Source organism: Perognathus longimembris, chromosome 11 (assembly GCF_023159225.1).
Source record: "Perognathus longimembris pacificus isolate PPM17 chromosome 11, ASM2315922v1, whole genome shotgun sequence".
Taxonomy (NCBI): domain Eukaryota; kingdom Metazoa; phylum Chordata; class Mammalia; order Rodentia; family Heteromyidae; genus Perognathus; species Perognathus longimembris.
In genome coordinates, this window is record NC_063171.1 from 66634908 (window position 1) to 66660252 (window position 25345).

At 41.9% G+C, this 25345-nt stretch overlaps 1 protein-coding gene across 1 annotated transcript in view; it reads left to right on the forward strand.

Annotated features, from left to right (window-relative positions):
* The window catches only part of Desi2 (desumoylating isopeptidase 2), a 46299-nt gene extending 23041 nt beyond the window's left edge, over positions 1-23258 (forward strand). Inside the window, exons 2-5 of the mRNA XM_048357504.1 lie at positions 8982-9054; positions 12636-12729; positions 13938-14079; positions 22878-23258. Of these exons, the coding sequence (XP_048213461.1) occupies positions 8982-9054; positions 12636-12729; positions 13938-14079; positions 22878-23111 (543 nt within the window). The 3' untranslated portion in view covers positions 23112-23258. The remainder of the gene's footprint in view (positions 1-8981; positions 9055-12635; positions 12730-13937; positions 14080-22877) is intronic.
* The last annotated feature ends 2087 nt before the right edge of the window (positions 23259-25345 follow it).

Here is a 25345-nt window from a genome sequence, read left to right on the forward strand (position 1 = left end):
AGTAGCTAGAAATACAGGAGTGAGCCATTGGCACCCAGCCTATTAACAGCTACGTTGCAATACAGTTCATATACCATTTACCAAAAACAAGAGTGCAGTGAATTTTAGTTCATTCACAGAGTTATAGAGCCATCGTTACCACATTTTTCTTTTTTTCGGTGTTCAGTCATGGGGCTTGAACTGGGGGCCTGGGTGCTTGCTCAAAGCTAGTGTTCTGTCACTTTGAGCCACAGCACAGCTTCCAGTTTTCTAGTGGTTAATTAAGATAAACAACTCACGGGCTTTTCTGCCTGGGCTAGCTTTGAACCTAATCAGATCTCAGTTTCTTCAGTAGCTGGGATTACAGGCATGAGCCACCAGTGCCTAGTCCACAGTTTTTACCACAAAACAATCCTAAAATTATCCCATTAACAGTTACTTCTTATCTCCCCAAATTTGTCAGTCTGTAACTTTTCTGTCTATAAATGTTCCTATTTGGGGCATTTCATATAAAAAGAATCATATAATATGATGGTTTTCAGATTGGCCTCTTTCACCTAGCAGTGCTTGCAAGTTCCATTCATGTGAGAATATGCTTCAATAACTTAATTTCCTTTTCTTGAGAAATAATATGTTATACCTCTTTTTTCCCCCCCATTCATCAGTTGGTAGGCAAATAGTTTGTTTTCACTTTTGGGTTATTTTAAGTAAGCTGCTATGAACATTAATAACAATTTTTTTTTTTTGGCCAGTCCTAGGACTTGAACTCTGGGCCTGGACACTGTCCTTGAGCTTCTTTTGCTCAAGGCTATCAATCTACCAGTTGAGCCACACTGCCACTTCTGGCTTTTTCTGTTTATGCGGTATGAGGAATTGAACCCAGAGTTTCATGCATACTAGGCATTCTACCACTAAGCCACATTCCCAGCCCAGATCCTTTTTTTTTTTTAACTTCATTGTTGTTTTAGAGGTGATATACAGCAGAGTTACCTTTATATACATCAAGTAATAAGTACATTTCCTTTTGCATAGTGTCATCTGTTCCCTCATTCTTTCTCATTCCCTCCCTCCCATCTTCACCCATGAGTTGCATAGTTCACTTTGATCAATGTCCAGTGCAGCCACTGTACTCCACTGCTGTACTTTTTCACCTTTTTTCCTCTGATTCTGTACTCCTTCCCACCCTCCCACAGATGTGCACAGTAAGTACAGTGTATATAAGGTAAAGGATACAGTCATCAGAAAAAGAAAAAAAAGCAAAAAAAAGTCCTTTGTTTCCATGTCTTTGGAATTTGTTTCAAGGCTGCATAATATATATATATATACACACACACACACACACACACACATATATATATATACAGAGAGAGAGAGAGAGAGAGGCAGAGGTGCTTGGGTATTGCACCTTTGTGATTCTCTCCTGAGACTATCCTCTTTTGGTCTCACTGTATGTGAATATCTAGAATTCTGTGTAATTTGTCTTATCCCAGTGCAGTTTTAGATCTGACTTCTGCATATCAGGAAGAACATGTGCTATTTGTCTCTCTGATCTTGGCACACCTCTCTTAACATGATTTGTTCTAGTTCCATCCATTTCCCTGCAAATGACATCATTTTATTCTTTCTAATGGCTGTGTAAATTCCATTGTATATAGGTACCACTCATCTATTGTGGGGCATCTGGGTTGTTTCTCTATCTTGACTGTTAGGAATAGTGCAGCAGTGAACATGGATGTGCAGGTGTCCTTATCATTTCCTGGCTCATGTTCAAGGTAGATACCCAAGAGGCATGGCAAGGTTGTAGGGAAGGTCTATGTTTAGTTTGTTTTGCCAGTCCTGGGGCTTGAACTCAGGATCTGAGCACTGTCCCTGGCTTCTTTTTGCTCAAAGCTAGCACTCTACCTCTTGAGCCACAGTGCCACTTCCAGCTTTTTCTGTTTATGTGGTGCTAAGGAATTCAAACCCATGCATGCTAGGCAAACACTACTACTAAGACACATTCCTGGCCCTATGTTTAGTTTTTGAGGAACCTCCAGACTGCTGGACAAAGTGGTCATACTAGTTTACATTCCCACCAACAGGGCAGTGTCCTTTTTTTCCCCACATCCCTGCCAACATTTGTTGCTCGGATTCACAGTGTTGGCCAATCTAACTGCTGGGGAAAGATGACATTTCAAGGTTGTTTTGACTTGAATTTCTTTTATGGCCAGGGATAATGAATATTTCTCAGGTGTTTCTTTACTATTCTTTTTTTTGCCAGTCCTGGGGCCTGAACTTAGGGCCTGAGCACTGTCCCTGGCTTCTTTTTGCTCAAGGCTAGCACTCTACCACTTGAGCCACAGCGCCACTACTGGTCATTTTCTATATATGTGATACTGGGGAATCGAACTCAGGGCTTCATGTGTACGAGGCAAGCACTCTTGCCACTAGGCCATATTCCCAGCCCTCTTTACCATTCTTACTTCTTCTGAGAAGTCTTCTTAGCTCCCTTGCCCATTTATTAATTGGTGTATTAAGTTTGGAAGGGGTTCGTTTCTTGAGCTCCTTGTAAATATATTGGATATTAGGCCTTTATCTGATGTATTGCTGGTAAAGATCTTTTCCCAATTGGTTGGCTTTCTTTTGATCCATTTTGAATAAATATTTTGTGTATTTTGTGAGGTAGGAACCCAGCTTCATTCATTTGTATTCAGGTGTCCGGTTGTCCCAATTCCATTTGTTGAAAAGACTGTTTTTTCCTCCAACTAAATTGTGTTCTACCAGTGACACTATCTTAATTGCTGAATTTTGTGTTAAGTTTTGAAATAAGGAAGTGTGACTTTTCCAACATTTTTCTGATTATTTTGGATGTTCTGACTTGAATTCTCACACAAATTTTAGGGTTTGTCAATTTCTGCAAAAAAAAAATCAGTTGGGGATTGCAGTGAATTTTCAGCTCATTTGAGGGACAAGCGAGTAATACCAACTTAACAATATTAAGCTTTGTGATTCATGATCATGAGGTGTTTTTCCATTCAGTTCTTTTCAAGTATGTCATGTATTTATTAAATACATTGCTGAGTTTATTTTTTGATGTACCTGTAAATGGAATTATTTAGTTATTATCTTTTTGAGTCTATAGAACACTTGATTTTTGTACTTTCTGGTGGTGGTCGTGGTGGTCGTGGGGCTTGAACTCTGGGCCTGGCACTGTCCTTGAGCTCTTCAGCTCAGGGCTAGCAAGCACTCTGCCACTTCTGCCACTTTGAGCCACAGGGCCACTTCCAGTTTTTGGCTGGTTAGTTGGAGATAAGAGTCTCACACTTTCCTGCCTGGGCTTGCTTTGAACAGTGATCCTCAGATCTCAGCCTCCTGAGTAGCTAGGATTACAGCCGTGAGCCACTAGCACCTGGCTACTTTTTTTGTATATTTCTTATGATTATATGTAAAACCATCTTGTCTACAAATAGATGATTTTGCTTCCTTCTCCCCCCGCTCCCAAACTAGATGCTTTTTACTTTACCCTGGCTAGAACTTCCAGCACAATATTTAATAGAATTAATATGAGCTGGCAAGAAATGTACTCAACGTATATAACTGTAACCCCTCTGTACATCACTTTGACAATAAAAAAAAGATGTAGTAGGTAGTTCTGTTTGCAAAAATATTCTTTTTCTGAAGGTGAAAAAAAAAAGAATTAATATCAGTAGACATCCTTGTCTTATTCCTCATTCGAAAGGAAAAAACATTCAGTCTGATGTATGATATTAGCTGTAGAGGTTTTCATAGATGGTCTTTATCAGGTTGTGGATGTTTCTTTGTTGGTTTTTGTTGTTGTTTATTTGTTTTGCCAGTCCTGGATCCTGAACTCTGGGCCTGGGCATTGTTCCTCAGCTCTTTTGTTCAAGGCTAGAGCTCTACCACCTGAGCCATAGCACCACTCTGGCCTTTTCTGTTTACGTGGTATGAGGAATCGAAAAGCCCCATTCCCAGCCTGGTTGTAGATATTTCATATTTCTACTTTGTTGAGTTTTAAAGATTTTTGTTTAATGCTATTCTACATCTACTGATAAGAATTGTTGAACATTTTAAAATTTGTATTTATAAGATGTTGGTCTGTGTTTTCTTATGCTATCATGTTTGGGTTAGCATTATCCTCATAGAATAAATTGAGCAGCACACCCTCCTTTCCTTTCCTCCCTCTCTTCCTCCTTTCATTTCTTCCCTTCTCCCTTCCCTTTCTCCTTCCTTCCTTCCTTCCTTCCTTCCTTCCTTCCTTCCTTCCTTCCTTCCTGATTTCATTCATTTAGCTTGTATAAGGCCCTAGATTTAATCCCCAGCACCACAAAAGGTTTGAAAACTAACCAAACTAACCAAGGTCATAACGGTGGTATATATGTGGAGAAGTTTCAGTGAGTAAGGTCATGAAGAATGTTTCTGAGCTACTTCTTGACAGTAGAGAGCTAGCAGTGTCACTCTAACACCTGACAGTTGATAATATTGCTTGATAGTATTAGCTTGGGTATATGGCTGGCCTTGTCCCACTTCTACCTTTCAGAATTCCTGGAGGTGGCTAGAATATATTTTTAGACAGAACCCTAGCAGCAAGGAAGTCCACAATACGTCATTTTCATGTTCTTTTCTCTTTAGTTTTCACAGGTAATAGGCAAAGGTCAGTTTTGCTTACAGTAATGGATGCCATACTTTTTAATTCTGGAGCAATCCTGAATCCAGTAACTCTACCTTTTTATATGCTTAAAGATTACTGGTTTTATGCTCTCTTTCCTCCTCCAAACAAACTCTCTCTTTCTCACTGTGTTTATGTGTATGTGTATGTATGTATGACGTATGTATGTATAATCACACATACACATGCAGACACGATAAAGCTGGGTGCTGGTGACTGATGTAATGCTAGCTAGTCAGGAAGCTGAGATCTGATGACAAGGTTCTAAGCCATCCCAGGCAGAAAAGTCCATGAGACTCTTACCTCCAATTAATGATAGAAAAAGCCAGACATGGTATTGAGGCTCAAGTGGTAGAGTGCTAGCTTTGAGCAAAAGTTGCTCAGGGACAGAGCCCAGGTCCAGAGCCCCAGGACCATCACAAAAACAAACAAAAAAATTTTTTTGGAACATGGAAAGACTTTCCTTGTGCCACTCATGTATGGATGTATGGTTTTGAAAGTTCAGAGACCAGCCAGACAAAGCAAATGGTTAGTGTTTTTATGGCACATTCTAAAATGTGTTACCACTTTGCAAACGTGACACACACAGGCCTTTTCCCAGGCTTATGACTGTCCCTTATGTGTTTGTGAGAGAGCCTCATCTGCTTCAGATAACATCACAGGTTTTGACAGAGAGGGTTCCTGGGTAGTGTGCACATTGGGAGTGTGGACAGAAGTGGTGATTGTTAGCTCCTCCTCGGCTTCTCAAGTTCCATGTGTTGCTTCACATGATTCAGGAATAGAACTTTTTAAAGACCTTTAAGCACCAGAGGCAATTAAACTCTGTGTGCCCTGAGTGCTTGACTCCTATTCTGTCCATAGTAAAAGCCCTACGTTCATATTTTGATTTACTAATTTTAAAAGTCTTTTTTACCAGCCCCTTAAAACCATTCACTGGGTCTCAATTCCTAGGAGTAAAAGGTGCCTTCTCCTTAGGATAAGTCTGTGGAAATAACTTTCATCATGAACCAGGGTTGACAAGAAGCAGTCCCCCTTTTTTAGGGGGGAGGGGTGCTTGGGTCCATTATAGGAGAGACAGCAGAAGGCACAGCTGAAGAATGTGCACTTGCATTTCCACCTCTGAGTATAGACTTTAGAATTTCTGCTGCTTATGTCTGAAGTGGAAGGAAGGTTGCTGTCAATCACAAGGAGTCTCATCTCTGCCTCCTACAGAAAGTACATTTCCCTTTAGACAGTGAGCCTTTGGAGAGAACACACCTCGGGAACTGGGCGGAACAATCTGTGCTGAGCTAAGGTTTCCTAAAAAGGTTTGCATAAAGACTTAGCAGTGGGGCTGGGGATATGGCCTAGTGGCAAGAGTGCTTGCCTCGTGTACATGAGGCCCTGGGTTCAATTCCCCAGCACCACATATACAGAAAATGGCCAGAAGTGGCGCTGTGCCTCAAGTGGCAGAGTGCTAGCCTTGAGCAAAAGGAAGCCAGGGACAGTGCTCAGGCCCTGAGTCCAAGCCCCAGGACTGGCCAAAAAAAAAAAAAAAAGACTTAGCAGTGATGGGACTGTTTATCTCCACTCAGGCAGAGAAACTGGAGCAATGGCAAATGCTGTCAAGTTGGCTATGATGGTGGTAGTTGGGTGTCACATGAGTTGCAAGCTACAACACATGAGCAGGATCTTCACTGTAGGCAGCCTTTTCCTTCTTATGATTGGAGGATAACTGTTTAAAAGGTTCGAAGTGGTTTTGAATTTGAATAGAGAACTTCAACATTATTTATATTTCATCTCATCAAAACACCATCATCATTCTTGTCTTTGCATTCTCTCTGATGCTTCTTCAGTGGTTCTGGCTCTGGCTTTCCTTACTCAAGGAGAAGCAGTCTGCCATTAAAAATTACTGCTTGGTTGAAGCAAATGCTCCCTTCAGAGCTGTGGTTTTGTAAATTGTTTTATAAGCTATTGTTTCATGTGTTTCTTGATGTTTCAGTGCAGCTCAGTAGTCCGTCACCTCTCTGGAGACATGTAAGCTGGAGTTACCCATGTTGTCACATCTAGAAAGAATTGGCCAGAGATTAGTAGTCAGGCTGATCTCAGCCCATGTCCCAACAGCTTACCACTTGCTCTTCAGAATCCTTTCTGGGATCACTAGACACTGTTGAAAATGAGCAGGGACAGGAGGAAAAATCTGGGAAGGCATGGCATTTGTAACAGTAACCTTCTGTACATCATTTTTTTTTTTTTTGCCAGTCCTGGGGCTTGAACTCAGGGCCTGAGCATTGTCCCTGGCTTCCTTTTGCTCAAGGCTAGCACTCTGCCACTTGAGGCACAGTGCCACTTCTGGATTTTTCTGTTTATGTGGTGCTGAGGAATCAAACCCAGGGGTTCATGCGTGCTAGGCAAGCACTTTTGCCACTAGGCCATATCCCCAGCCCTGCATATCATCTTCATAATAACAATTAAAATCCTTTCTTTTGTACATTATAGAAGAGTTTAAAGAATTTGTTTTGAGTCTTAATTTGGTGGAATTCCCCCTGAAGCCATCTGGTCTTGTGCTGTTTTTTGTGCTTAGTTTCTCTCTTTAGAGGTTCATTTGGATTTTCTGTTTTTGAGTTACATTTTTGTTTTGTTTTGTTTTTTGCCAGTTGTGGAACTTGAACTCAGGGCCTGAGCACTGTCCCTGGCTTCTTTTTGCTCAAGGCTAGCACTCTGCCACTTGAGCCACAGCGCCACTTCTGGCTTTTTCCATATATGTGGTGCTGAGGAATCGAACCCAGAGCTTCATGTTTACGAGGCAAGTACTGTTGCCACTAGGCCATATTCCCAGCCCCCTTGAGTTATTTTTTTGTTTTTTGTTTTTTTGGCCAGTCCTGGGGCTTGGACTCAGGGCCTGAGCACTATCCCTGGCTTCTTTTTGCTCAAGGCTAGCACTGTGCCACTTGAGCCACAGCGCCACTTATGGCCGTTTTCTGTATATGTGGTGCTGGGGAATTGAACCCAGGGCCTCATGTATACGAGGCAAGCACTCTTGCCTCTAGGCCATATCCCCGAGTTATATTTTTGTTTGAGAGAGATTGTTGGTTTTTGTTGTTGCTCCTACTGCTGTTGTAATTGATGGTTCTGGGGTTTTGAACTTGCTAGGCAAGTGCCCTACCACTTTGACCAGCACCTTTGCTCTGATTATTTTTGAGGTAGGATCTCTGTTCTCAAGCCTTCTCCCTATTTATGCTTCTCGCTCTAGCTAGGGTGACAGATGTGTGCTACCACGCCTAGCTTAAAGAACCAAGCTACTTTTCTTGTGAATGTCCCAGTATGTGCAGGCCTCGCTGATTTTCCCTTGTGATATATTGTTTAACACATCTGACAAGAAAACTGACAAAGGACATAATAAAGCCTTTATGTTTGTTCAAGTCTAGAAGCACATGACATCATTTTATCCAAGGATTGGTAATAGTTTCATTTGGATAAGGTGATATTCACCATATTTCTCCATTGCAGGTGTTATCTGTTAGTCTTTAGGGAAAATGGGAGAAGGGAGTTATTTACCTTGTGACCACATGGATCTATATCATTCTCCAATCATCCTTGCACTAGATTTATCATCCATGATCATCACTTGACTGAACTTAGGCCTACAAAATGGTGATTAATTACAGATTACCCTCGAACACCAAAGAAACCTAATGGATTTGTAGCAGTATAGAAGTGTTGTAATTTAAGTACTTGTTTAATAAACTTGTATAACTCATTTACCTCTAGGTTTAACCTTCTAGTCCACCCTTTGACTCCTTATCACCTATGTATATTCTTGCTCCTGCTTTGTACCTTGCTGACATACCCCTCCCCCAATCCAGTCTTCTGCTTGGGGAAATGCCATTTGTTCCTGAAGACCCAGTTTAGATAATAATGTTTTCTGGAAAGTTATTCCTCATGTAGATGGCAGGAACATAGTTACTTCCTTTCTCTCTGTCCCTGTTCTTTATGTTATTTATTCCTTTACATTATAATTTTCAAACTTAGGGCAGAATGAGGTTATCTTAATACATTCCATAAATCTTTGTTGAAAAGTACATTATCCTTGCCTTCATATAGTGGAAGGAAAAAGCTTAGGATAGAAAGAAAGAAGATATTGTATGCTTGTGAGTGTGTGTGTGTGTGTGTGTATCACTGACTGATGAGCATATATATATAGTTTTTTCCAGATGAGATGTGGATCATTGTTATTGGAGTTTCAGAGTAAGGGAAAATAGCAAGAATATGTGTAGAGACAGTGTTACTGGAAGTTTATTTGTAGATGAATGGCTATTCTGAGTCTTTGTTTTTTCTTGTTCTTCTTTTTCCTTAGTACTGGATGAACGAATACACCTCATCCATTGGGATTGGAGTTTTTCATTCAGGAATTGAAGTATATGGCAGAGGTATGTAGCCACACACATAGATTAAATATATACATTCTGAAGATTCTGTTTTTTAAAGAAATTGCGAATCATAATTACAGGTCTTTTTTCTTTGTTTTTTTGTAACCATTTCCATGTATTATCTTAGAAAGGAAAATAAAGTCTCCCTGTCCTTGTTTATTTGTTTATACCGTGTTTTAGAAAAATGACCCAACATAGAATAAGTCTGAGGAAGTACTGAAAATGCAGAATATGCACTCATTTCATTATCTTTTATCCTAAGTACTATATCTTACACAACATTTTCCTTTTGAGATTATGCCATGATTGATTAGTTCTAATATATAGACGTTTCTAAGAAACTTTGCACTTTGAAAAATGGCATGACAAAAACCATCTTTGGTTGGAAAAGAGCTGATGCTAGAGAGAATGTGAAACTTGAAACACCAATTTCCTGAGGGAATTTCAGAAATTAGGCTTTTAGACCTTTGTGTGGATATACACCTACATATAAGGTCTAAATCTTAAAATATCGCTAAGCAAATATTGCCTTTGATTTCATCTAGCATTTTGCTCAAAAATGGTGGAGTTTGTCATTAAGGCACAGCCCTTTCCATTCTTTTTTCCTGTGTCACCTTTTGTTATGATAAACATGCAGGGAGCAGCTGTGTTTTCAGTAGCCTTTTCCTTTGTCTATTCCCCTTCTGGTGCAAGGTGATCTGCTCCTGATCAGATTGCAACCAGTAACAGTCTGCCTAGGCAGATCACATTGCCTGGTTAATTGAGGCTATGCCAGCACATCAGATGAAATAAAAAACTTATCCACAGCAGGAATATCCTTTTTTTTGGTGGTGGGGGGGCAATACTGGGGATTGAATTTAGGGCCTTGAGCTTGCTAGTCAAGCAATCTTAACACTTTGGCCATGCCTCCAGCCCCTTTTGTTTATTTCAAGGTAAGGTCCTGCTTAATGCATGGGCTGCTCTAGGCCATGACCTTCCTACTTGTATTTCCTGTGTCACTGGGAATAACAGGCACCTGCCACTGTGCCCAGGTATTGTACTTTTCCTACAGCTGGGATTACAGATCCACACCCACCACCATGCCCAGCATTAGCTGAGATGGAGTCTTGCAAACTTCTTTTTGCTTGGGCTGGTCTTGAGCCCCAGTCCTTGATCTCTGCAAAGAAGCTAAGTATTATAGGCTTGAGCCACTTCACCCAGCTCAGAAATACCTTTACTATTCGCATGACCAGGGCAGTCTTTATAATTGCTAAGAATGTATTATTACTATTATTACTGTAGTTGACTCATGGTTATTAGCACTAAAGACTGTACACCAGTGTTAGCTTTTTGTTTTGTTTTGTTTTGTTTTGTTTTGTTTTGTTTTGGTCATGGGGCTTGTTGAACTCTGGGCCTAGGCACTGTCCCTGAGTTCTTCAGTTCAAGGCTAGAGCTCTACCACTTGAGCCACAGTGCCGCTTCTGGTTTTCTGGAGGTTAGTTTGAGATAAAAGTTTCATGGGCTTTCCTGCCTGGGCTGACTTTGAACCATGATCCTCAGATCTCAGCCTCCTAGCTAGCTAGGATTACAAGTCTGAGCCACTGGTACAGGGATTAAACCCAAGGCTTCATGTTTGCTGGACAAGTACTTTGTATATCACATGAGCTATGGCCCCAGCCATTTTGTTTTGTTAATTTTGCCCAGGCTTGCATCAAACCTTATAATCTTCTGCCATTACCTCCCAAGGAGCTGGGATTACAAAAGTATGCCACCACACTGGCTTCAACATTATCTGGTTTGAAGAAAGCCACATTTACTTAAATGTGTCAGTATAGTAATTATGACTGTCTTGGGAAGAGAGATTGGGTAGGGACAGAATCCAACGCCTCATACATGGTAAGCAGGGCTCTCCTCGGGAGCCATACACTGCTGATAATTAACAGAACTAGGACTTGAACTCACATTTTCTTCTATGTACACCAGTCACTGATCGATCCCTTTCATAAAATCATTTAGGAATAATCAGAAACATAATTCAATACATATCCATCCATTCTTGAAAATGAGTGATTGGTGCATTTTGTTGTTTGTTGTGTGGGTATCAGGACTTGAAACTGGGCCCTCATGCTTTTGCTCAGCTTCTTCACTCATTGCTGGCATTCTTTACCACTTGATCCATGCCTCCACTTCCAGCTTTTTGATGGTTAGTGAGAAATAAATGTCAGTGATTGGTCTGCCCTGGCTGACTTTGAACTGTGATTCTCAGATCTTAGCTTCTAATGTCCAATCTGATTATCTACAATATTTGAATAACGTTCTGCCAATACAATATTTAAAAAGAGGGCAGAAATAAAGGTAAGATTCAAATGACAGAGTACTTACCTAGCGAATCCAAGGCCCTGAATTCAAACTATACCACCAAAAAAAAGTTGAAGCTGAAGGTGTGGCTGTAGTTGAAACTCAAACCCCAGACCTAACCCCCCCCCCCCCAAATAAATTACGGTTGTCCCAACACCCAGGAGGCAAGGCAGGAGAATTGTGAGTTAAAGTCCTATCTGAGCTACATTAACAAGGCCCATCTCAAAAAAATGGAGGAAAAAACCCTATGGTTTTTATTTCAAAATGGGTTAGTAAACAGTTTCATCTGCATCTTAGAAGTCTGAATCAAAAGTAACCTTATACCAGCCTTGCTCTTTTCTATGCTGTGTTCTAAGACCCTGTAAGGTTGCACTTGATAAGTCTTGAGTGATATGATTGAACATCTGAGTTTTTTAACCTACCAGGACAATCACTTTAATATGTACGTGGTACCTAGGAATTATAGCCAGGCACTTTTTTCTTTCCTGATTTGAAACCATTTTCCATTTTTTTGGTAGGTGCAAGTTTCTGTCTGAGCTAGAACACATGTACTGTAATACATGTCACACTCTTAGCTAAGGGATTTGCTATGCAGTGTTGGGATGGGCATATACTAATTTTGGCAGCTTATTTATCCAGTGAGAGAAATTGAATTTAATGCTTCAGTTTAATCTTTCACTTTTATTTCAGACAGAGCCCTACAGTGTAGTCCCAGCTGTCCTCAAACTCACAATCCTTAGGCCTCCAACTCCCAAGTGCCAGGATTATAGGCACGAACATCATGTCTAGTATGATGATGTAGCTCGGTGGCTAAGTGCTTACCTTACATGTCCAAGGCCCTGGATTCCATCCCCAGCACTGCAAAGTGAAAAGTCTTCACCCCTGAACAGGAAAACTCAATACCATTAGACAGTTTGGGTTCTTCAGTACACACCCCTGGGCTGCCCACCTAGATTGGCATAACAACTCTGCAGAGACTCCAATTTTGAGTTGTCATTCACGTCTTGTCAGCATACCTGGAGTACACATAGCAATCATTACTGTGAAATGTCTTTAATTATTAAAAGTTTCAGGTCTTTTTGTGACAACTGTTCTCTACTAGTAATAGCTAATTGAGATGTTTGTGAAGGCATTTTATAAAAATATGTATCATTATCTTCATCATTTTATTAAAGCCTGATTCAGCATATTCTGGTTAAATTTTATGTGATAAATACTAAAAATCATGAGTTTTCTCTTTTCAGAATTTGCTTATGGTGGCCATCCTTACTCTTTTTCTGGAATATTTGAAATTTCCCCAGGAAATGCTTCTGAACTAGGAGAAACATTTAAATTTAAGTAAGTAGGGAGGACAATTTTTATTACACTGTCTTAGGTGCCAAAGCTTGTTTTGCAGGCATACAGAATTCATTCTGTAGGTCAAAATCTTAAAAAGTTAAAGTGTTTCTTCTTTTAGTTGCTGACACTTTATTTGTAAATTAAATATATTTGTAAAGAAGCAAATCAGTCAAATAGAGTCTCTTGCTTTTATTTGGACCTACATATTTGTTCTATTTTTTCAAATATTTTTTGTCATTGTTTAGGTGCAGTTCTGCTTCTGAAAACTGGTCTACCTAATCTCCTTCTAGTCTCCTATTTGGGAGGAAAGGAGAGAAAGTTTGAATGACTTACCTTCTTGTTTCTCCCACTTAATTCAGAATACTTGATAATTTTTTTTTTACTTTGTCTGGAAACTGTTATTAAGATAGAGGTATTACGTGCAATAATGCACCTAAAATGTGTGGCTCTGAGTGGTCTCTGAAGCCCTAGAAATTATAAACAGAAGTGGAAAATGTAAATATTAGTAATCAAATTTCCATTCCATAGTTAAGTGTTGTACTTAGTATTTAGAATCTTGGTTGCAAGAAGAAATGTCTAGCCCTGTAATAGTTAACTTGCCAAATGAAAGCTAGGTAATGAATTGAAGTTATAATACAGAAATTCCACATAGGGCTCACAACTACCACATTTAAAACTCTTTAGTTTGAATTGAGCCATGTATACATTACAGTGCAGTGACTTGTCCTGCGTCTGTTCCTCTGTGCCAGGCTACTTGACAAAATGGTTTTTCTGTTATTTTCAGCTGTCTTTGATGTGTAAATTGTATCTGACTGAAATTATACTTTTTATTGAACAATGTCTTGCATTTTCTGGGTTGTAGTTTTAAGTGGGTGGTGTGTGTGTGTGTGTGTGTGTGTGTGTGTGTGTGTGTGTGTGTATGTGATTTGATTTTTTAATCCTTTTAAATATTGTCAAGTTCCACAGTTCATACTACTATAGCACAGGGGGATATAACATAAAAAGTGGTTTCTTGGTTACAATATGGCAAGCCCTTTTCTTAGTGTGGATCATGTTCTCTAAGTCCCATTTACTTTCAGTCTTACTGCATTAGCTCTGCTCTGTTACATCCATCATATTGTTCCTGGAAATAATCTTGTATTTAAATGTATCTGAAACTCACACAGCTTTGTTCTTCTTTTTTCTTTTTTTCTTTTTGTTTTTTTAAGAGAAGCTGTTGTTTTAGGGAGCACTGATTTCCTAGAAGATGATATAGAAAAAATTGTAGAAGAACTGGGAAAAGAATATAAAGGCAATGCCTATCATTTAATGCATAAAAACTGCAATCATTTTTCTTCAGCTTTATCAGAGGTAAGTTCTATTTTGTCCTAAAAGTTCTTCTGATAACTTTCTATCTTGTATATATGCTGTCCCAGTACATGCAGTCTTGATTCTTTTTTTCCTGATTAGTCATCTTGTGTAAGATACAGTATCTTATTTTGTTCATTATTACCTTTCCAGAGCTTATAGTTTTAAAGTTAGCAGAGCATTACATAATAATTTTGTTCATCATGTTAGTCAGCGTTCTTTGGTTATGCATATACCTTGAGAAAGACAATCATATATGGATTTTACCTCCCTGGAAATCTGTTCATGGTAGACTGCTGTTGATTTGGGACCACAATATGTCATAGCAGGAAATGTATGGGAGGCAGAGCTGTGTGTCTCATGGTGGTGAGAAGCAGAGAGAGACACAGGAAGGGCCCAAGGTTCTAATATTCCCTTCAAGGGCCTGTCCCCAAATTCCTAACTTCCTTCCACTAGGCCCCACCTAGTAGCAACACAGGCTGGCATTTACCAAGCCTTTTAACACATGGGCCTTTGGGGCACGCTTTAAGATGCAAACGAGAACCAACCTAAAACTTCCACTTTCAAAAAGCAAATGCCAAGCTATGTGTGGTGGGTTATACCAGTGGTTCTAGCGCTTGGAAGGCAGAAACAGGAAGATTGCAAATTAGAGGCCAGCTGGGCCTCTAATAGTGTAAGTTCTGGGCCAGCCCTGGGACACATAGTAAGATTGTCTCAAAAGAGGACTTATACTTCTTAACTATTAAGATTTTTCTCTTGGTGAGTTTTAGTTGCCAGCCTTAATTATTTTTCCCAGAAGACTAAAACTAGAGCAGGATCTGGGATAATGGTTCAAGTGGTAGAGTGCCCACTCTGCAGTACCACAAAATAAATATAGAAATAAAACTGGATTAGGATTAAAGGACTAAAAGGAAGATGGGGAGAAGAAATTAATGATTATATAAATAAGGTCTAGAGTATTAAATAGCACTTGAGATGGCTTTGACTCTTAGCATATCATTGTGGTTGCAATATCAAGGTACCACAAACTGAAAGGTGTGAATGAGCCACTGTTCAGTGACCTCCTCTGCAGAGATGCTTAGCTATCTGACTTTTTGCACTTCACCTCGTTGGCTTCTACAAGATAGGTTTCAAACACCATGACCACAGTTTATTACCTACCATGATAGTCAAAGTTCATGAGCCAGAAGTGTCACATAGAAATTTGTAAAATACATCTCATCTCTGTCCCACTGCATCTGCACCAAATCAGAAACTTCATTTTAATAGGATGCCCAGGTGATTTGTACAGCAGTAAAGTTCAGTGGATGCATTCGTAAGGTGCCCTAGTTTTCAGGGAAGAATGGGAGGGAGCTGAGCAGCCTTGATCCCAGGTATCTATACAGAATGTATTCAAAGGTCATAAGATGTGAAATTTGGGGCTGGGAAGGTGGCTCATTGGTAGAGTGCTTGCTTAGCATGCATGGAGCCCTGGGTTCAATTCCTCAGTACCACATACACAGAAAAAAGCTAGAAGTGGAGCTGTGGCTCAAGTGGTAGAGTGCTAGCCTTGAGCAAAAAAAAAAAAAGAAGCCAGGAACAGTGCTCAGGCCCTGAGTTCAGGCCCTGGGACTTGTGCTCGCTCTCCCTACCCCCCACCCCGAAAAAAAAGTGAAATTTGGCAGAAATAATAGCATCTAGTCTCTCCACTTCAGAAAAATAAACAGACTCTGGGAAAAAAAGAGTTCTTGAAAATAGTTATAGTGAATTCAGATTAGACTTTTTTTTGGCCAGACCTGGGGCTTGGACTCAGGGCCTGAGCACTGTCCCTGGCTTTATTTTTGCTCAAGGCCAGCTTTCTACTGCTTGAGCCACAGCGCCACTTTTCTGTTTATGTGGAGCTAAGGAATAGAACTCATGGCTTCATGCATGCAAGGCAAGCACTCTACCAGTAAGCCACATTCCTAGCTCGTAGACTCTGACTTCTTAATAAAGTACTTAACACTTCATCATTGCTACTCTGATTCTGGTTTATTTTTTCTCTCAAACTGACAACAGCAACAGTACAACTACTGCTTTAATCCTGAAACCATAGTACAGTTGAAGCCTAAAGAACATTTGTACATATCTGTCAGCCACCTTTTTAGGACACAGTTTTTATGCTTTAAACTGAGAAGTAAAAGTTAAGTGATTTAGCCAAGGCCAGAAGCTAATTTTGAGCCAGTGGTTCACACCTGTAATCCTAGCTAGGGAGGCTGAGATTTGAGGATCATAGTTCAAAGCCAGCCCAGGCAGTAAAGTGTGTAGAGTCTTATCATCTTTTTTTTTTTCTTTGCCAGTCCTGGGGCTTGAACTCGGGGTCTGAGCACTGTCCCTGGCTTCTTTTTGCTCGAGGCTATCACTCTGCCACTTGAGCCACAGTGCCACTTCTGGCCTTTTCTATATATGTGGTGCTGAGGAATCGAACCCAGGGCTTCATGTATACGAGACAAGCACTCTTGCCACTAGGCCATATTCCCAGCCCATGTGAGACTCTTGTCCCCAGTTAACCACTAGAAAACTGGAAGTGTTGTTGTGACTCAAAGTGGCAGAGCACTAGCCTTTTGCAAAAAGAGCTTAGGGATAGCACCCAGCCCAGCATTCAAGCCCCATGACCAAAAGAAAATTCAAAAGAGGAATATATGGCAACACACACAAATGATAGGAAGTTCAGATTTCTGTATCTGAAAAGCTGTTTTAACACAGCCAGGCTCATTTGTTTACCTGTTTACTGGACTGCTTTCAGGCTGCTATGAAGAGTTAAGTAGCTGTAACAAAATACCTCATAGCCTTCAGAGCCTAAAATATTAATTCTTCAGCCATTTAGTGAAAAATACTGCCAAGTCCTATTACATAGGTTATGTTCCTTTGAATCTGATTTAAATTGGCTTAAACAATAAGAAAACATGATTATCCAAAACAAGAAGTCCAGAATAAGATGGGCCTTCTGTCGGTGTGGTTGGTCTCTCAGTGTTTACAGGGTACCTAAAGTCTTTTCATTTCCCAAGTTGCCATCCTTAGGTTTTTGGCTCCATCCTTGGCCTTATTCATCACAACATCCAAAGGAAGAAGAAACTCTCTCCCTTTAGTGCTCCCTTAGAAATAGTGAGGCTTTTTCCAGAAACATTCTTCCCCTCCCTTCCAATTCATCTGTGTTTCATGGACCGAATTGGGTCAGTGCTGCACTGTAAAAGTCGCTAGCACTGGGCACTAGTGCCTCACGCCTGTAATCTTAGCTACTCAGGGGGCTGAGAGGATCATGGTTCAAAGCCAGCCCATGCAGAAAAGTCCCCATGAAACACTTATCTCCAGTTACAAAAAAAAACCCCACAAAAACAAAAGTGGAGCTATGGCTCAGAGTGGTTCAAAAAGAGCTCAGGGACAGTACCAAGGCCCTGAGTTCAAGCCCCACAACTGACAAAAACAACAAAAGCCAGTAGCATTACTTTTACTAAATGCTACTAGTCTAAATTGCCTTTTTTTTTTTTTTTTTTTTTTTTGGCCAGTCCTGGGCCTTGGACTCAGGGCCCGAGCACTGTCCCTGGCTTCTTCCCGCTCAAGGCTAGCACTCTGCCACTTGAGCCACAGCGCCGCTTCTGGCCGTTTTCTGTATATGTGGTGCTGGGGAATCGAACCCAGGGCCTCGTGTATCCGAGGCAGGCACTCTTGCCACTAGGCTATATCCCCAGCCCCTAAATTGCCTTTTGAGTTACTACTTTCATGGGAAATTTTAAAATGTATAAAAGTAGATATCATATAGCAACTCCTACATATTTCAATTAAAAAATTCCCAGGTTATTTTGAGACAAGTTCTAGGTCATTTACTTTATTATAAACATTTTACTCTGTAGCTCTCAAAAGAATGATTTTATGTATTTATTTATTTTTGTTGGTCATGGGTGTTGTCCCTGAGCTGTTCTTTGCTTAAGGCTAGTGCTCTATCACTTAAGCCATAGTTCTATTTCTGACTTTTGGTACTTAGTTTGAGGTAAAAGTCTCACTGACTTTCCTGCCCCTGCTGGCTTTGAACCATAATCCTCAGATCTCAGCCTTCTGAATAGCTAGGATTACAGTCATAAGCCACCAGTGCCCTCTAGGATGATTCTTTTTAGCCTAATCACAATGTTAGTTATCTAACATGATTAATATTCATCTCAATATTACAAGGTTTAGGTATTTCCAGTTGTCATAATTTTACAACAGTCAAGTCTGTATCAAACCTAAACAAAGTCCATAGTATATTGTAAGATGTAGTACACATAGAAAAATCCAAATAGTTGTTTGATTCTTTCTCTTTCCTAACTAGTTTTCAAAAACAAATGAAAGGGGCTGGAAATATGGCCTAGTGGCAAGAGTGCTTGCCTCATATACATGAAGCCCTGGGTTTGATTCCCCAGCACCACATATACAGAAAATGGCCAGAAGGGGCGCTGTGGCTCAAGTGGCAGAGTGCTAGCCTTGAGCAAAAAGAAGCCAGGGACAGTGCTCAGGCCTTGAGTCCAAGCCCCAGGACTGGCCAAAAAAAAGGGGGGGGCTGGGAGGTAGCTCAGTGGCAAAGTGCTTGCCTTGCAAGTGCAACATCCTGGGTTTGATCCCCAGTACCCAAAAAAGAGACACCCCCCCCAAAAAAAAAAAGACAAATGAAATTATTCCTGGTCAAGAAAGAGTTAACAACTAAGATTACTGTCCTTAGAAAGGCTTGTCCATGGTGGAGGTGGGGCTTCAAATAATGGAGCCCTCTACCTTGTAAGCTTGAGTTCACACCTCAGTACTACAAAAAAGAAATGCCTGCCTAGGTAGACCCCAAGCTGCTGCCCGGGGACTTGGATTCCTGGAGGCCCTCATAGTTCCTAGAACTATTGACGGCGTGGCACACTGTCTTTAACAGTTTGCACAAATACTTTCATATATGCTAAGCACCTGATTCTCCCAGGAAACTGGATTGGTGGTACCTGCTAGGCAAAGGTTGCTTGCATGACCAGATTCAACAAATACTTGGAACCTGGTCTAAAAGTATCACCTGGGCTTGATTGGACTCATTCCCAGGACTGGAACAAAGTAGAAAGGATCTGGGACATGCTTCAGTCTTCCTTTAGCCTAGCTGCTTCCAGTGAGCATGTATGTACACACACACTCACTCTCCCCCTCCAGCTATGACCTCCCAAGGCACCTATGACGTTAGGTATTCAGTGCATCTGCACTGAGGGAGACATGGGGACAGGAAGCTGATCCCCTCCACCATTCTGGTAAATGCAGCTGCCCACAGAAGTGGAGTGATCTCTTCTAGGCTCTCATTGATCACAAGAGAAATGATCAAGATGAAAAGTACACGTGACTGTATAAACCCATTTTAAACTTTTCCGAAAACTCAGGATTTAGATTTTTCTAATGATTGATTAAACATGCTTATACAAAAATATTTCTCTACAAAAACTTTAGTTCCTTCTGAGAACTAGTGGCTCCTGCCTATAATCCTAGCTACTCAGAATGCTGCGATTGAATATCAGGGTTCTGAGACAAATCTAAGAAACTATCTCCATTAAACAGCAAAAAGCTGGTACTGGAGATGTGGTTCAAGTGGTGCCAGCCTTGAGTGAAGAAGCTCAGAATACAGGCCCTGAGTTCAAGTCCCAGTGCTGCTGACAGACAAGCAGTGAGTGAGAGAGCGTAGGTAGGTGAGGTAGGTAGATGGAGTTCCTGTTCAATGCATACCTTCTAGAGAGTAGTGAATCATTGAAAAATGTGAAGCTATGATTACAATATGAGACATGCTGATTTTACAACGAAAAACCAAACTCCTGGCACATAGGGAAGCTCAAAGGAAAGAAAAATTTTTTCTTTCCATACTGAATCTCTGAGGGTGTTTGTTCATTTGTTTGTGTGGTGGGGGGAGTTCTTTTCATGGCCTTATACTTGCTAAGCAGGCACTCTACCCACCACTTGAGCCACACCTCCAGATTCTCTGCTTTTTCTCCCCTCCCCTCCCCTCTCCATGCTCCTTTCTAAACCGCTACGTGTGCCTTCAGTGCAGTCCTCCGCGGACCCTCAGCTCACAGCTGACGGAGCGTACATCCAGAACAGACCATTGAAACGGACCGCTTCCCAGAAATCTCTCAAACAGCGGTGTTGATAGCCCAGAGGTGCCTCCTGATTTCACCCCTTCCAAGTCTGTTGTCTCTTTACTAATCACTCACGGCTGTGAGTACACCTACACACCACATCCTGAGTCCACTCAGCAAATGGTCACACGTGACCGTGGTTTTAGAGACCCGTGGTGCCAGTCCTGTTTTTCCTGTCTTGAAAATGTAGTTTGGTGCGTTTCCTCCTCCTCGGCTATAGATATACCTTCTTCCTGTGTGGTCACTCTCTGGGCCTCAGCTCTGGTCAGTGATCAGGAATCTCACAGGCTGGCTTTGCACCGTGATCCTCAGATCTCAGCCTCCTCAGTAGCTAGGACTACAGGCGTGAGCCACCAGCACTCAGCTTAATCTAGTTCTTATTAATGCACGTGGGTTATAGGTTTTCTGCTATTGCAAAAAAAATAAAGTGATGATGAATTCCCCACACATACCTTTTACATCTCAGTGTGTCTGTTGAGATAGGTTCTTGCAAAAAGGATTACTGGATCAAAGCTTAAAGGCAAAGCTGATTCTGCTGCCTGAACAGAATACTGTGATTACTGACCACAGTAAGAAGATTTTAAATTATGGCCCAATTTATACACATAACTAAGACATGTCACAATTACCTCACTATCAACAATCAACATTTTAAATCAAAATTAAGATTGCAGTGCTAAATGGCCTTGGTCTCGATTTCAAGTTTTCAAAACAACCTCAAAATTGGCAAACTTTGGAATAAGACAGATGGTGAATATTTTCGGTTTGTGAACTATTCATGATCTCAACTCTGCTTTTCCCCATTGTAATAAAGAGTCATAGTGCAATATCTAAATGAATAGCTGAAACACAGGTAAGGTATGCCAGTAAAACTATCTACAAAAATAGCTGGCTGTAGATCACAGAACTTTGTTTTAGCTAGTCAAGCTACAATCAGGGTAGCATACACCTCAGGTTCATCTTTATCACATGGAAATGTGGAGGAGAATATAAAATAAGAACTCAAAAAGGAGAATGAGGGAGGTGGCTATTGAATGTGATAGCCATAGATAGCTATTAGGCACCACTTCTGTGATGAATTTCCAAATACACAGAGAGCCCCGACTCTCAGGCGGAAGAGACAATATTTGTTTGCCTCTACTCTTAGGACTGGGCAGGCGGGAATGGTCTCGTGTGAGGTCACTGGGCAGGCGGGAATGGTCTCGTGTGAGGTCACAGGGTAGGTGGGAATGATCTCATGATGTCACTGGGTGGGCGGGAATGGTCTCGTGTGAGGTCATTGGGCAGGCGGGAATGGTCTCGTGTGAGGTCACTGGGCAGGCGGGAATGGTCTCGTGTGAGGTCATAGGGCAGGTGGGAATGGTCTCGTGTGAGGTCACAGGGTAGGTGGGAATGATCTCATGATGTCACTGGGTGGGCGGGAATGGTCTCATGTGAGGTCACGGTGGGCGGGAGTGGTCTCCTGTGAGGTCACTGGGTGGGCGGGAGTGGTCTCATGTGAGGTCACAGGGTAGGTGGGAGTGGTCTCATGATGTCACTGGGTGGGTGGGAGTGGTCTCGTGTGAGGTCACTGGGTGGGCGGGAGTGGTCTCGTGTGAGGTCACAGGGTAGGTGGGAGTGGTCTCGTGTGGTCACTGGGTGGGCGGGAGTGGTCTGTGAGGTCACTGGGTGGGCGGGAATGGTCTCGTGAGGTCATAGCTCAGCTTTCTCCTAGATCTTCCCACGTCCACTTTCCTCAAACTTTTCATTGCTTGGTTTGCCATTCCTGGGGCTTGAACTCCGGCTGGGCGCTGTCTTGAGCTTTTGTGCTTAAGGCTAGTGCTGTAACACATCTGCCTTTCGGCTTTTTGGTGATTGATTGGAAATCGGAGTGTTGTGGACTTTCTGTGATCCTCAGATTTCCTGAGTAGCTAGGATTGCAGGCGGGAGGTGCCGGTGCCCAGTTCGGAAACATTTGAAGTACTTTTCTGGCTCTGCACTCTCGGGTTCTGTGACAGGAGCTGCACAGTCAAAGATGGCCAGTCAGCTCTTCCGTGGGAGAAGGAGAGGAGTCCTGGGTTCACTAGCGGGCGTGCCAGTTGTGCACCAGGAAGGCTTCCACCAGCACCCATCTCTCCCCTACTAGAGTCCAGGTTGAAGTTTGGGCAGATGTCCATGTCTTGTCTGACCCGTGGCCCTGCTTCTGCAGAGATATCCTAGAGCCAAGTCTTCATCTGGGAGTACCTTTTTCTAGAGCTGCTTTGTAACAAGGGGGTTAGGGTAAAGGCAAATGGGTAGTGTGTGGACTAGGAAGAACTGAATAGCTTGGAGAAAACTAGGAAAGAATCTGTGAAAAATGAGAATTGATAAAATACCTAAGATTGACTCTTGCAGCTGCTGGGGCTTCTGCTATGCTGAGGAAACCTTTGTGTTAGCCAGCATCTTCTGTGCTCTTTACACCTCTTACACATGGCCTGAAGCCCTTCAAGGATCAAAGGTGAGCAGGAGCGAGTGGAATTAGCTTGACTCTGCTGAAGCAGTGAGTAGGCAGCTTGACAAGCTAACCAAGTCCTGCCTTACGGAAGGCTGTGCGCAGTGGGTTTTCTGTACCGCATCTCCCTTCTGCCTTGGCAGCGGGCTGCACCACCTTAACCCCTTTCCTAATGGAAAACTCTCTCCCCATAGATTCTTTGTGGGAAAGAGATTCCTCGCTGGATCAATCGACTGGCCTACTTCAGCTCCTGTATACCCTTTCTCCAGAGTTGCCTCCCAAAGGAGTGGCTCACTCCCGCAGCCCTGCAGTCCAGTGTCAGCCAAGAGCTCCAGGATGAGCTGGAAGAAGCAGAGGATGCCGCTGCGTCCGCCGCAATGGCAAGCGCCGCCGCAGGCTCCAGACCCGGGCGCCACACAAAGCTATGAGTGTCCCCAAAGTTACCTTCGGAACTGTCTCCGGCAGTTGATCATCATTAGAGAAAAGAAAACAGAGTAAGCATCTTTTGGTACTTTGTGTGCAAAGATGGCTCTTCCCCAATCCCAGTTTTTCAGCTCAGGATTATATTTGTAATCTAAAAAAAAAAAAAAGTATATATATATATATATATATAATCTATCTATCCCTTGGCCCAGGAGGGAGAACTTTCTATGAAGCAAGCTACCCTCTGGTTTTTTACCCACTTGTAAATTTGGATTTACTTCTGTTTTATACAAGCTCTGTTAAGTTATGTTTACAGTATTTTGTATCGCTGTTTACAAATCTTGCATGGACTTCTGCCACTATAAAAGAAGAAAATATTCATCTTCAAAAATGAGGCAGGTAATCTTCATACACTTCCTGACAATTTCCAGAGCAACGAGATAAACAATAGGCACACAGAAAGTTCCTACACAGAATCACCATCACCTGCTTAAGAGTTATCTTAGATTTGTACTTAGCATTTTTGGCAGTTGGATGCAGAGAGCAAACTGACCTGATGTGTAGGCGCACATGGCCCAGGACGGGAGCCCAGCTGGGACCTCTTCCTGCCCCTCCTTTTCTGAGTAGCACATCTCCCAGGTGCCCGCGGGGCAGTCGCTTTCATCCCCAATATCCGTCCACCCAGGCTAGGTGTGATAGTCTCCGTCTGCCTAGCTTTGGATGCCTTTGATTCCAAAACTAAGGTGATTTCCATTGAAGACATCCTTGTAACTGACAAGTGTTTTTGCACATGCGTTGGGGAAGGGACTCCACGTTTAGTAGCTAATAATTTCTTCCTCACACAAGATGTCGTTGGTGGAGTAGGCATAACCTAAGCAGAAGCCTTCCAGGCCATGGTGTGAATTGACACCCAACTGCTTTTAACTCTTCAGACTACCTTTTATACTAGTCCCAAAAACTAGAGCTAATGAAACACCACCAGAAAGGTAATTCTTTGGTATTTCATACTTTTTAGGTTCCATACCAGAAACAATGTTAGTGAGGGGGGGTAGTCTCCCCTTGTGATAGAAAGCTTATTCTTACTGACTTCCTGTTGAAAAAAAATCATATTTATGTGTCTTTAAATTCATCTTTTTATATCCCCTCAAATGTATGTCTCTTACCTAACATACTCTTTGAGATCATTAGCAAGGACGCTATCTGCTTCTGTCTGCTTCCAGTGAGACCCTTGTAAGAACTAAGTCATTTCATGTCCTGTTCAAGGAGTGTTCATTGAATGACTGTCCTTCATAAAATACCGGAAAGAAGAAAAATGATCCCAGGCAATGAATTGCCTTCACCTTTGAATATGCTATTGGTTTTGAAATTTTTTACATTTAAACTTTTGGATTGGACTGTTTACTATCTATGTGAACATACATGTCTTTTAGTTAACTACATTTTTAACTTTTCCATAAGCTGATTTTTATCAACTTAAGCACACCCTGGTCATAGGGAAAATAAACCTTGGGTTCTAAGCATAAGCCTGAGGAAAACGAAGCCACTTTATGCTCTCTGACTGTTTTGTATCTACCCAGCAAGGAAAGCCGTTACGGATCAGTGCCAGTTCTGTTGCAGGCAGAGCCCTTGTCTTAAGCACTTGTGATATGGAGGAACTTAAGACCTTTGTGAACTCTTGCCTTAGTTCAGCTCTAGATGGGGACTGGGGATAACACCATGGCTTGCACAGAGTCCTAGCACCAAAACCTAGGTCAGTAAGAAGTGTTCATTGCTGCAGGCTTGAGATTTTAAAATAATCTGACTCACAGCTTTTGAAATGCACATGTTATAACCGGGGCTTCTGCCCCGCGGGACTAGCCTGCCTAGTTAGACACTCCTGCGTGAGAAGCCATGAGCATCTCGTGCCTGGGCCTCCGGAGTGCAACACCTCAGCACATAGATGACTCTGGTTACTCCATGGCGGCCATCTCCATCTGCAGTGCTTGCAGCTTAGAAAGAACGGGAAGGGCCTAAGGAGAAAAACTCAGTGACAGAGACAGTCAGCAGGTGACGTTGCAGACATGTGACTACTGGCAGTCTAATGGTAGCTGGCGATAAAGGTAATCTCTGTAAGTTCAGTCCCTCTCTACAGTTCAAATGGAGGACTAAAAGCATCCAGCCTGCTTTTCTGATGCCCTGAAGGCTTCCAAAAGAATCTTGTTCTTTCTTCCTGGACTCATTCTTAAGAAAAATTGATGTG